Here is a 12,483-nt window from a genome sequence, read left to right as displayed (position 1 = left end):
TTTTGTTTTACTAATAATTATCAGCCATTCATCAGTCAGTGGTTGAAATATAAAAAATTGGAACGTTTTCTTCTCATCCCTTTTCGACAGGTAAAGCAGCAAGTGTTGGACGGTTTCTTTTGATTTATGCTGTTATTGTTTGTGAATATCACTTTCTATATCTGTCCGCATAATTTTCTTCTGTTGTTTTTTTCTTTACATGTTCAGAATAAACACATTTTCAATTCAATTCACAAATTGTCAGATGTAGGAACACAAAGATAATCAAAAAGAACAGAAAAGGAGGTATAAGGTATGAAAATATAGGCTCTAACTACACTATTCTGAATCAACATATTATGTCATGACCAATAATGAACAAGATGGTGTGTTCACCTCTGCGGCTGTTTTTCAGCCATGAGGGATTTAAGTATATTTTGTATCATTTGCATGTGTATATATTGTAAATATATATATATTTTTAAGTGTGCTGTGCGAAACGTGCTTCTGTTAAACCTGAATTTCCCAATTTGGGATAAATATAGATCTATCTATCTATCTATCTATCTATATAGTGAAAGAATGTTAGTGTTCACAGAATAAATAGTATTTTATTGACCAAAAGTGACAATTGACCTATCATTGCACACAATACATTTCACAGCACTCTGCCTTTTTGTCCTCAAACGACATTAAAATATCTTCAGGAGTTACTACGTGAGCCTTCCTGGACTTCACAGAACTTGGGACGAGTACACATAAAAGGATTTTTTGCAGTGCATTGCACAAGAAACACTGTAGGATCTGAAGCTCAAAGAAACACACAACTAATGTGTCTTTTTTGTCAGTGGCTGTCCAGCGTCACATGTCCAGGTGGATCCTCTGGTGGCGCTTCAGGTTACATTTCTGGGTGAAGCGTTTGCCACAAGCCAAGCAGCAGTACGGCCTCTCCCCGGTGTGAACCCGCCGGTGGGCTTTGAGGTTGCTCAGCTTGGTGAAACTGCGGTCGCAGAGGGAGCAGCAGAAGGGCCGCTCGCCCGTGTGCGTCTGCAGGTGAGCCTTCAGGTTGCTGGGGTGGGGGAAGCACTTTCCGCACTGGCCGCAGCGCAGGAGGTGCCTGGGGCCAGAGTGGGAGTCTGCGTGGGGTACGGGGTCGGCGTGATGGGAGTTGGCAGATTGGTGTTGGGATCTGGCCCACGGGGCGCCGGGTCGGTTGAGCGCCGCGGGCTGTTTGTCACCCAGGTGAACTCGCGGGGCCGGGAGTGGGGGAGGCGGTGCGGCTTTGGACGAGGAGGGAATTCTGTTGAGGGGATTTAAGTTCACGACCTGAGTGTGGGCTATGGACAGTGCTGCCGTGGTGCTGTTGGACAGCACGTGAGGGGGGTTTTTCATCGGTCGGTGGAGGTGCTGTATAGCGGCTTGCAATTTGAGACCTGTACCCACTCTGGAATGCAGTTTCAGAACGTCCTGCACAGTGGCTTTGTGGGAAATGTGGTTCTGTCTGTGTGCCTCTGAACTCGGCCTGTGCGGTTTCACGGAGCCAGACTTTGGCATTTCTTTCCTTTCCAGGTGCTCATTCTCCTCACAGACTTCCTGCTTTATCGTCACACCTGAAGCTTTGCTGTTTTGCAGTCCTGCTTTAGTGGATCCTGACGTCGCACTCTGGGAAACCCGAGCGCGAACATCTGCTGCTACAGAGTCCTGCAGCTCATGTTCTGTACGCTTTAGTGGGGATTTCGCCGGATTGTGATCTTTTTCGGTGCAGAGTCTGTGATTCTGAAGAAGCCCGGCCCAACTGGTGTCCATTTCCGATGACGAGACGTGAGACGGATCTGTGGTCATGTGGATTTCCTCCAGTTCATCAGGAAAACAAAATGCAGCGGATATCTGTGGGCCTTGCTTTATGATATTCCTCAATAATTCCTCACTGTTTTCCATAGTCTGTTTTGGTTGTGCCTCTGTCTTCTCAGTAGCACTTTGTGACTCAAGTCCTGCTTTGCCTGGAAAATAAATGGAAAGTGGGGTTACATCAATGACTTCAACAGCTGTTACCAAAAAAGCTAGTTGGTTGCTGCCATGGCTAATGAGGTCATCATAACAATTATCTGAATACATAACACCCCATCCAGTGAAATTGTTTAGGACTAAATAAACTATGTAAGATGATTGATTATCTAATTGTGTTTATAACGGTAGTGAAGTGCATTGGTGCAACATGAGTTTGATAAAAAATTGCCTGCAATTCCCTACAGGGAAGACACACACATGCAAGGATCAATAGGCACAAAACAGACTTTATTACAGGTATGAAATAAAATAATTGCACAAATCTTTAAAAAAAAAAAAAAATTGCATGTAATTATCTCCTTGAGGCAAAATGAAGGTTTCCTTTTCGATTCAAAGCTCAATAAAACCAATTTATCCTGATTTGAATTAGGTCTTCTGCTTTATATATATATATATATATATATATATATATAAAGTTTTTCTTATTGGTGTAGTAACAGCTTTATTGCACATTGAACTAGTTTTGGGGAAGGGGTGCGTGTCGTTGGTGGCTCATCTCTGTTAACCCAACTGTAATAGTCAAAGCACCCATACACGTACAACTTTTATTTTGGGAACTCCCAAATAACTATATCAGTATCAGCCTCAAATGTCCTTAAGTGCATGACATTTGGCCTCATCAAGAACCGTTCGTACGAACAGATTCCGTGTGTACGAGTGATTTAGGAGAAGTTCCTGCATACACCAATTTTCTTGTATTGTGAGCTTTCTTTCAAGTATGAAGAGAATTTACAACTGGTCCAGACCCGTCGTAGGAGTCACGTCAATTAGTCTGCTGTTAATCAAACCCAAGTTTTTCCACTTATGGATCCTTTTTTCGCAACTTTGAAGCAATGATATCTATATACATTTAATACAATGTATAAAAATTATGTAAAAATGTGTACATTTCACCTCATTATGTTGACATTATTCTGTTTAATTCTGCAATTCAAATTATACTACAATTCTAAATGTAGGCCTCTCCGTGTACCTGCTTCACGTTCTTTGACATCTTTGGCAGTTGGCATGCATGTTGTACGAGGCGCTTACAGTTCCAGCTTGCCATTGTCAGTTGACAGACAAGGAATTTTTTTTTAGATCATTTATCTAAAATTCATTCAAATTAGGTCATGACATCTCTAGTCAACCCGCAGACGAGACAGGAGCGTTCGAACTGTGGTAGAGCGCACAGGTTAGTGAAGGCCAGGTGGATGAGCCTTAACACAGCTGGTGGTGAGCTGCTCCACACGCCATAGAAGACATGTCAAATATTTATAACATGCTGTATATTGTATAATATTGCAATTAACTAATGTGCAGTGATCCAGCACCAGCAGAAAATATGCGAGTACAACACCGCCGGTTATGGAACTTATTTTTTCATCCATATCAGTCATGGAGACTTCACCACCTCCCTGCAGTCATCGATGGCCTCGCTGTGGTTGAGTGATTTATTTATAAGCTATTTTCTAATCGATGCATTTAAACTTAATTTCAATGACAATGGGACTCGGTATTAACAGCTCTCACGCGCTAAATATAGACTTTCATTTCTGGATCTCTGAAAGCAGAACTTCCATCGCCGATCTCTCTCTCAATCTCCGTTCTCATGAATGAACGCCTTCTGACACGGGGCAGGCAGCGAAACCTTACCACATATAGTATTCTGGGGGTGTGGATTATGCTAATTTATGATCTTCCTGCACGTTCGCTCAAATACGTACAGGTGGCATTCGTCTTGTTTACGCATGTGATTTACACACTTTTCTGAAGACAAAAACCTTTCATGAATGCGACGTGGCCTCATGGTACGAACATGGTCTTTCATGAGGCCCAATGGACTTCAATGACACAACTCTCACCATCAAGAGCGTCGCTCCATTCTCCTAAATGCAAGGATGAACAAGACGGCTTATTGACTTCTTCTTCCTTTACATCCACAGCAGGCACCACTTCATCTTCTTCTGTCGCCTGAACATGAATACAGACGAATAGAGCATAATTGGACAAGGATAGTCATTTGTGTTCAATTGTCTTTTAGAGTTGATATCATGCCAACTTAAGATGTTCCAATGCCGATACCAGTATTGGAAACGCCTCTCATTTTGCCGAAAATGTCAGATTAAGCATTGGTGAGTACACAAATCTAAGTACCGAGCCGATACCACATCTTTAAAGTATATTAGTTTAAAAAGATTAAACTGCAATTTTCTTTTCCCAGAAATCACTTTTTCTTTACCACTCCAAAACAGAAATAAGACACAAGTCATAACATATGTCACGTATAAGACACTTTCTTTGTCATTGAAGGTATACGGTGAAATTGTGTTGCGACTCACACAGACCAGATTGTTACAACTACAATCAAAGACATTTTGGCAAAGAGGAAGTGATTTTTTGGTACTGAAGCATTAGTCAGAGTTAGTGAAAATGTCGGCAATTTGCCAATAATACATACTGGAAAGTCTCACGAGTAAAACGAGGCAGTGTGCCATATTGTTGTTTATACCGTGAGTGTGAAAGATACAGAGGAAAGGTATTTTATTCTAACGATTCGTTTCATTATCGATTAACCTGTCAATCATTTTCTCGATTAAACGATTAGTTGTTTGGTCCATAAGATGTCATCAAAAAGGTGACAAATGTCTACCGTGTTTTCCGAACCCTGAGATGATGGTTTGTTTTTGCCCTCACATTATTATTATTAGACATTTCGTTCGCTGTCATAGAGGAGCAAAGAAACCAGAACATATTCAGTTAAACATCCATTCAAGAGGCTGAAATCAGTTTTCCTCCATAAAACTTATACCGATTATCAAAATAGTTGGCGGTTCATTAAGTAGTCGATTACTAATGGATTCACTGTTGCAGCTCTAATCATCACTTCCATACAGGCAGCTGTTAAAACCCTTCTACAAGTTGAACACAAGTCCAGGTATCAGGGAGGGAAAGTCAGAACATCAGTAATATGCACAATCTCATTCATAACAGAGTTGATCGCACGCCACTTGTGTTGTCCTCCAAATGAATGAATGTGTGAAAGCAATTCTGATCTTACTTCCGCTCGAACAGAAGTCACGTGACGTGACCCACCTGAGACCCCCCCTCGGGGGCGGGGCCGGCCGAAGGGTCGCCCGCCGCCTCCGGCCCGCGGCCTCGCGTCCACCCGTCCACGGGGCCGCCCTCCGTCTCGCCAGCGGAGCACCTCGACGCACCTGGAAACCAGAGACAGTGTCAAGTCTTGTGACAACACGGGATCCGCATCGTCGCCTGCGCTGCGTCCGATGACGGTGTGCTTTGGGCTCCTACCGTCCTGCTGCTCCTTGGACCCTGCGTCCGCCATGTCGGTGGACAGCTCCACGTCCCGCCTGGCACAGTCGACACACGTCCCCGTCTTCCCTCCGCCTCGGCCCCCCCGTCTCCTCTCAGTCCACTGCAGCCGCAGCCTCAGGGACTCCGTCTCCCGGCCCCTGCGCCTCACCTCCTCCAGGAGGCCGTCCTCCACCAGCCTGGTCACCTCGTACACGGCTGCCTTCACCAGCGTCCCCATCACGTCCGACAGCTGGGCCCGGAAGGTGACGGCGAGGGTCTCCGGGTCCGACATGACCCGGCCGCTGTCCCAACGGCGCGTACGAGTTGAAAAGGTGACGCTGTCTGCCTGGAAATATTCTAGCGCACGTTGTTCAGGCGGCACGCCGTCGTCCCAGAGCCGGCGGCATTCGACCACGCGTGTCGTGGAGGGTATTGCATGGACGGAATTAGTAAAAAGCTGATGTTGATCTCGCGGAGCAACCCGACGCTCGCTGACATGGGATTGCCCCTCACGCCAAGCCAGCTAACGGGACTTAGCTTCACTGTAGCATCCGTATGCTAGCTCGCGTTAACGACATCGCGCGGTCAACAACTCGCACACGACGACGAACCATGTAGACCATAGTCGGAGCTAACGCGTCACATTGTGTGGGGTATGTGTGAATCGTTTTCAAAGCGAATTCTCGCGTACTGACTCGAGCTAGCTGGGGGGTTTTTTGGGGGTTTTTTAAACAATCGCTTACGGTCTCTGTTTTCGCTCATGGTGTGTTGTGTGACGTAGTACGGTGGCCCGTACAGTGAGTTTGGGAAAAAAACAAACGCGTTTCTAAAAAGTGAAACCCATAGGCTGCGCCGAGTAGGGAAAATTCCACCAGCTGTTCGGTTAGTTGTTGTTCAACCCACCACTGTTTCCATAAGACCAAGGATTATTATCATCATGACACAATCATGATGATAATAGTAGAGCTGCAACTACCAACTATTTTCATAATCGATTAAGCCGTCGATTATTTTCCCGATTAATCGATTAGTTGTTTGGTCCATGAAATGTCGTAAAATGGTGAACAATTCCGATCGTGTTTCCCCAAAACTCTCATGATGATGTTTTGTTTTGTCCGCACATCAAATATATTCAGTTTACTGTCACAGAGGAGCAAAGAAACCAGAAAATATTCACATTTAAGAAGCTGAAAACAGAGAACTTTGATTCATTAAAATGTTTACATTAAAACTACTTGAACCGATTAATCGATTATCAAAATAGTGGGCAATTCGTTTAGTAATCGATTACTTATCATTTAATTGACTAACTGTTGCAGCTCTAGACAATAATTATGTATATTTTTCAAATATTTGCTGTTTGTTAGAAAACAGTCCCCCTCAAGGCTAATCACATCGACAAAAGCTAACTGGAATTAGCAAACCATTTACCATTCTGAAATCCAATAATCTTTCCAACTTCAGAAATGTCCCCTTTAGTCTCTTAATCACTCTCCACTATCACTTGACTCTGCTACAACAGGGCACAAGAAAACGTCTCATCTTAAACTTATGCTCCCCTAATTTACTGGTCAAAATAACCATATGCATTCCATGTCTGCATCTGTATTCAAACTTAATGCATTTAAACATACAGTAGTTGTACTTGAGTAAGTATGCAGTGTTTCCCCTACCAGTTTGTGGGTTTCTGTAGTATAGGTATTCTTCAAGAACCATTGCTTTTCCTTTAGCCACACAGGGTTCACTTTGTAGAATTTAATTTAAGAATTTAAAGGCTCTAGACTCTCATAGTAGACATAATCATATCACTCCTCAGTATTGTATTGACATGAAGAAACTGTTTGATTGGCATTTAATTTCAATTCCACATCTTACAGAATGGAAGTTTATTCAGAGAACAAAGCACTCTCAAAAAAAAAGGAACACAGAACAACAACGTAACAGAAATTTGATTAAATGTCATGGATTTGGTCTCATTTGTTTTATTTACAGACGTGGGAGAGTAACAAATGATTTTTTTTTATATTGGCAGTAATGCATTCTGAATCTGAAATGTAGTCATAAGTATGATGCTACTCAGTCTTTTAAGCCAATTTCATTTAAAATTAGTTTTTTTCTCCATTAACAAAATATGCAGCAATAAATGGGTATCTGGTGTTCTTTTTGTTTAACATTTTTGCTTGCACACCAAAATGTTTTTGAATGAAAACATGGATTTGAATAGATGAGGGGGGGGGGGGGGGCGAAATACCACTTTGGGTTGTTGCTATGTTGATGAAAAACAACCATGTCTCTTAAAAAAATCTCTTTATAAATCTCAAATCATTTGATGCTCTTTACTCAAACTTCCCTAGTTTTATAGGTCTGACATGTGTTTGCGCTGATGTGATTTCAGATGGTCCAGGCGTTTGAAGCTGAGGCCACAGACAGCACAGCAGTATGGTCTTTCCCCTGTGTGGGTGCGCTGGTGAACCTTCAATATGTCCGCCCGTGTGAAGCTCTTATCACACATGGTGCACTGGTGAGGTTTTTCCTGTGTGTGAATCCTCCTGTGCAACTTCAGATTCCAGAGACGGCTGAACTTGTTCCCACATACAGTACAGCAGTAAGGTTTGTCGCCTGTTTGGCCACATTTATGTGTCTTCAGTTCAGAAAAAGAAGGGAAACCTTTTCCACAATGGCTGCAAAGGTTGAGCCCCTGTCCAGAGTGGATCCTCTGGTGGACTTTGAGGTTACAAGCTTGAGTGAACGTCTTTCCGCACTGGGTGCAGGAGTATGGTAACTCTTGTCCGGTACCTTTATGTGTCTGCTTGTGAGCCTTGAGAGAGGCAGAATCAGGGAATGACATGGAGCACTGGTTACTAGTCTGTCTCCTCCCTCCTCTCCCGGCTGCCTGATGCTGCAGTCTCGCGCCCAAGTTTAAGGTATCGCTGTATGTTTCTGAGGCCCCATACATATCCTCTTTGCTTTCTAAAGACTGGTCAGTTTGAACGCCCTGGCCGCGGATTCTGCCATCTGAATCCCCAGACACCTGTTCAGGGTACAAGATACTCGGATCCTGTAGATACCCTTCCTCATTAATCAATAAACAGCTGAATTCTCCACTTACATCAATGTTAGTCCTTGAGGGTGAGCCTGCAGGTGAACTGACCGTACCCCTTCTATTCCGTGAAGCACCTGTTTGGTACGCTTGATGCGCAGTGACCCCAGGTGCTTGCACATCCCCCTCAAAGTGCCCCATGTAATTCAGATCCTCACCCAGGTGGGATGGTGATCCTTGTAACCCACCTAAGTTGCCCATTTCGATCATGCTGGCATCGCTATAGGCAGTCTTGTTAAAGCCACCCAAGTCTTCCATGCCATACCTGCTCTGAAAAAGGGGTTCGGATGGGTCACCCGAGTGTCCATGTTGGCCTGATTCTGGCCTCTGCACAAAGCCAGCGTCCCAGTTCACATGGCACTTTGGGATCTTCTGGTCACTGAAACGTTTACTGGGCCCAGGCAGACCTGATATATCGTTTTCTGTCCAGTGAAAGGAGGAAAATCTGGGTTATGGGTATGCGGGTACAGGGACTATAATGATGCAATTATTATATGAACATTGAAAATAATGTGTAAGTCAGTGTTGTTAATCTAAATCCTCTTGTTTATGTTTTCCCAACTAACCAGTAAACCTGTAGTAATGATATGTCTCTGTACTTATGTAGTCATGTGTATGTTGTTGTGCTAAAATTCTGAACAGGTTTTTTAAAAATTCCTGTAAAACCCTATGTGGATTAGGGGAGACTTTTATTTTTGAAGGTTCTGGTGTTATGTTTCCTACTTTTCCAATCTGTAAATTGGTCCCTAAAAAGTCCCTAAAATAGTCCAGAAACCATTTTACTTTACAAATTCTACAGCCCTTTCTGAGGGAAGACAGGCATTTTTATTTTCTACTGAAGTACTGTGCTGTATATATTTTTAATGTGTAGAAAAGTAGAAATACTGATATTTTTACATTTTGGTGCAAAACTTTTTTTTCTTTTCCTTTAGCGACACCCTGTGAACATTCTGTTTCTCCAGTTGCAAGTAGTGTGTATTTGTATATTGCTATTTTTTGGTTCTTGAAATTGATATATTGAATTAAAAAACAAAAAATGCTTTAAGATTTCCTTTGAAAAATAGCTTTGCGGACTCCTTTAGAATCTGCGAACAGACCGACCTTCCAGGTGGACTCCCCATCTCTCTTGGGACTCATTGATTTCTGGTGGGATGTGAGGGACTTCCTGCTTGAGCAGTCTTTCCAACTTTTCACCTTGTCCACCAGGAGACTGGCAGATAAGCAGAATGACACCATTAATACAGGAAGTGTAACTCTGCACACCTCAAGAGAAACCATAAGCCTGGCATTTGAAAAGTAGAAATGAACATACATTTCTGCTTTCTAAATATTCAAACAATGTTAATCTTAATCAGAGACGCTCATAGAGTGTAATGAATGGTCCTCTACCTGTGTCGCCCTCGTGGAGCTGTGGGCCTCTGGTTTTGCCTCTTCCACTTCATGGTCAGGTGTCTCTGCATCAGCGCCCTGGGAGCAATGCATCCCCTCCTGAGGTTCATGCTCTTGTTTCAGACAATGCTCTGTGAAAGAAAATTGCCTTTTTTTTTTCTTCTTTTATTGGAGAAGATGACTGATCCGTTTTGCATTGGAACCATTTGGAAAGGCACAGGTGAGGCATCCCCCTTTGTTACTCACCTCTGTCATCTTCAGAGAGCAGAATATCAAAACATTCAAGGAAAAAACTCAGGCCTACAGCCTGCACTAAAGGGTGTGCTTGTCCTATTTTTGCCCAAACGTGTATGAACGTATAAATGTAATTCATAAGGAAGCATGTGGCTGGATAAGGATGCGTAGCACCTGGCAGACTCACCTGCGGCTCTGGATCCCTCCTCCTCGGACACTCTCCCGCAGTCCACGCACCTCCCCGTCCCGTCCCCCTCCCTGTCCTTGCGTCGACCCTCCGACCACTTCAGTCGCCTCTTCAGCGAGTCGACCTGATCCCTGCACCGTGTCACTTCCTCCAAGAAACTGTCCTCCACCAGCCGGGTGATCTCGTACATGGCAGCCTTGAACACCGTTTCCATCACGCCAGAAAGCTGGGACTGGAACGTTTCGATAGTCTCGGCCATTGCGAGAACAACGTGGCTACAACCCCGGACTGTCGTTTACGTCCAGTAGACCGGGGGGGAGGGAGCTTTCGACTGGGGCTTTAGAGCCTCCCGTGGAGTGATCGGTGTTGGCCACATCCAACGACGGTCCCTATTAAAGAGGTTGCAGATGTAGATTTGTCGACCTGCACTCACCGTGTAGTTATTAAAGTCACATCAACACGCTTGTCGTTTTTTCAACGGCAGTGTTAGCTAACTAGCTCGCTGCTATAATTTGAACATCACCAATGATCGGAAACATTAATTCGCCGCATTTGACATGCACAGAGATTATGCCCACGGCAAGATGGCTCTTGCAGTGCGAGTAATCCAAAGGTTTCGATCCTATGTGACGACGCAGCCGGGTTTCCGTCGAGCTATTGCATTTCTCCCTGATTCCGTAAACAACCGCACTTCCGGGGTCTAAAAGTACGGGTCGTGAAGTGGCCCAATCTTAGTTTTTCTTAGCAAAGTGTCTGTTACATTATTAGGCTTCCTGCTCAGAGCGGCGCACGGACTATCATTCTAACAGCTGACTACCACTTTACTGTTTGTTATCAATGCAAAAATATATCAAATGAAAGATCAGGATATCAGTGGCTCACCGGATACAGTGCTCGACTTCCTCCCTCAGCCGAATCGACGTGCGTCACACAAAGAAGCGACCGCGTCCTCGCACGCGTAGGAGCCATGTTGTAGCCTTTCGTACCGCCGCGTTCTCGGTCACCCCACGGTGGAATTCCTAAGCGGAGACTCGCCGCGAGAGCTCGGACGACAGGGTCGAGCACGGCCACAATGTCGACGGGCGACTTTCAGACCAAGTACGCCTCCGTCATGGAGAGCATGCTCAAGGGCGCCATCGCGGAGACCACCAAACTTTTCGAAAACATGGTCGACGAGCTGAAGGCAGAGATGTCCACGATGAGGAAGGAGAACGAGGACCTCAAAACGAGATGCAGCCAGTACGAGAGCGAGAAGAGCCAATCGACAGTGGGCGGCGGGGAAACGGAGCGGCTGCGCGGTTGCTCCGAGAGACGGGACACCGCCGTGCAATGTGGTGAGTCGCGATGCCTGCCCGAAAGAATTGTACGAACACACAACTCATTTGAATCAATATAACTGTCTGCTAGTGTCACGAGGTGGTTTTTAGACTACAACGTGTCATATAGAATGTACAGCTCCAATGATCCACCGGGAGCTCTGTCCATATTAAAGCGCGGCTCCGGAAGAGGAGGGGAAACCATACTGTGCTGGTGGAAGATGACAGTGTATCCTAATGATGATGTTTGGCTGTGATCTTACGATTGGATGCAGCTCTAGACCATAGACAATTCGTATTTCTAATCAAGATCACTAAAAGAAAATGCATTGAGGGTTGATGTGGAATAGGAAAGACTTTATGGAGATGACAATAACATTCTTGATGAAATGAGTCACTAAACAAATATTTTTTTGTTAAGTCTCAGAGAAGCTGGATCTTTCAATTGAGGTTTTTTCGTATTGATCGATATCGATATATATATCACAATATTAGTCAAATCCCTATTTATTTCAAGCTTAAAGCTGCATTGTGTAATATTTAGAAGAACGTGGAATGTCACAGAAATTGAATATATTGTCCATAACTGTGAGTTCATATACGTATAATCACCTGCAACAAAGAACCAATGTTTTTTCCGTCAACTTCGAAGGAGTTAAATATAGTAAAATTCGGGGACCCCGACCTCCGTGTACGTCCCCATGTTTGCTCCGTCGTGATGTGCCGGAAAAAACGGCCCAAGATACGATGCATTCGCGTAGAATTTCCAGCGCTGCGGGAATTCGGAAATGGATTTAGCGGTGCGCCACCATAAAGTGTCCCCTGAAGGGTGCTCAGTTGGCTGCAGTTTGCAACTTCGCCACCAGATGCCGCCAGAAAGGTTAAAAAATTACACACTGGAGCTTTAAGGTTTTTAT

General features: G+C 44.3%; 2 protein-coding genes across 3 annotated transcripts; both read right to left on the bottom strand.

Moving 5' to 3' along the window:
* Positions 1–570: 570 nt before the first annotated feature.
* si:ch73-109d9.3 (zinc finger and BTB domain-containing protein 49) lies at positions 571–6,136 on the bottom strand. The gene is made up of 4 exons (XM_035637037.2): positions 5,338–6,136; positions 5,122–5,243; positions 3,891–3,999; positions 571–1,979 (listed from the first exon to the last, which is right to left on the bottom strand). Exons 1-4 carry the CDS (start codon positions 5,630–5,632, stop codon positions 841–843), a joined length of 1,665 nt encoding a protein of 554 aa, XP_035492930.1. The 5' UTR covers positions 5,633–6,136; the 3' UTR covers positions 571–840.
* A 1,055-nt stretch (positions 6,137–7,191) lies between these two features.
* On the bottom strand, positions 7,192–11,270 carry si:ch73-109d9.2 (uncharacterized protein LOC565042 homolog). 2 transcript variants are annotated; one of them, XM_047333816.1, is made up of 5 exons: positions 11,133–11,270; positions 10,251–10,639; positions 9,830–9,960; positions 9,542–9,650; positions 7,192–8,862 (listed from the first exon to the last, which is right to left on the bottom strand). In XM_047333816.1, exons 2-5 carry the CDS (start codon positions 10,507–10,509, stop codon positions 7,697–7,699), a joined length of 1,665 nt encoding a protein of 554 aa, XP_047189772.1. In that variant the 5' UTR covers positions 10,510–10,639; positions 11,133–11,270; the 3' UTR covers positions 7,192–7,696. The 2 variants fall into 2 exon arrangements, with proteins under 2 accessions (XP_047189772.1, XP_035492932.1); XM_035637039.2 differs by lacking the exon at positions 11,133–11,270 and having other exon boundaries at positions 10,251–10,772.
* Between the last annotated feature and the right edge of the window lie 1,213 nt (positions 11,271–12,483).

Source organism: Scophthalmus maximus, chromosome 8, assembly GCF_022379125.1.
Source record: "Scophthalmus maximus strain ysfricsl-2021 chromosome 8, ASM2237912v1, whole genome shotgun sequence".
In the NCBI taxonomy this organism is placed as follows: Eukaryota; Metazoa; Chordata; class Actinopteri; order Pleuronectiformes; family Scophthalmidae; genus Scophthalmus; species Scophthalmus maximus.
This window is presented reverse-complemented; position numbering and strand designations above follow the sequence as displayed.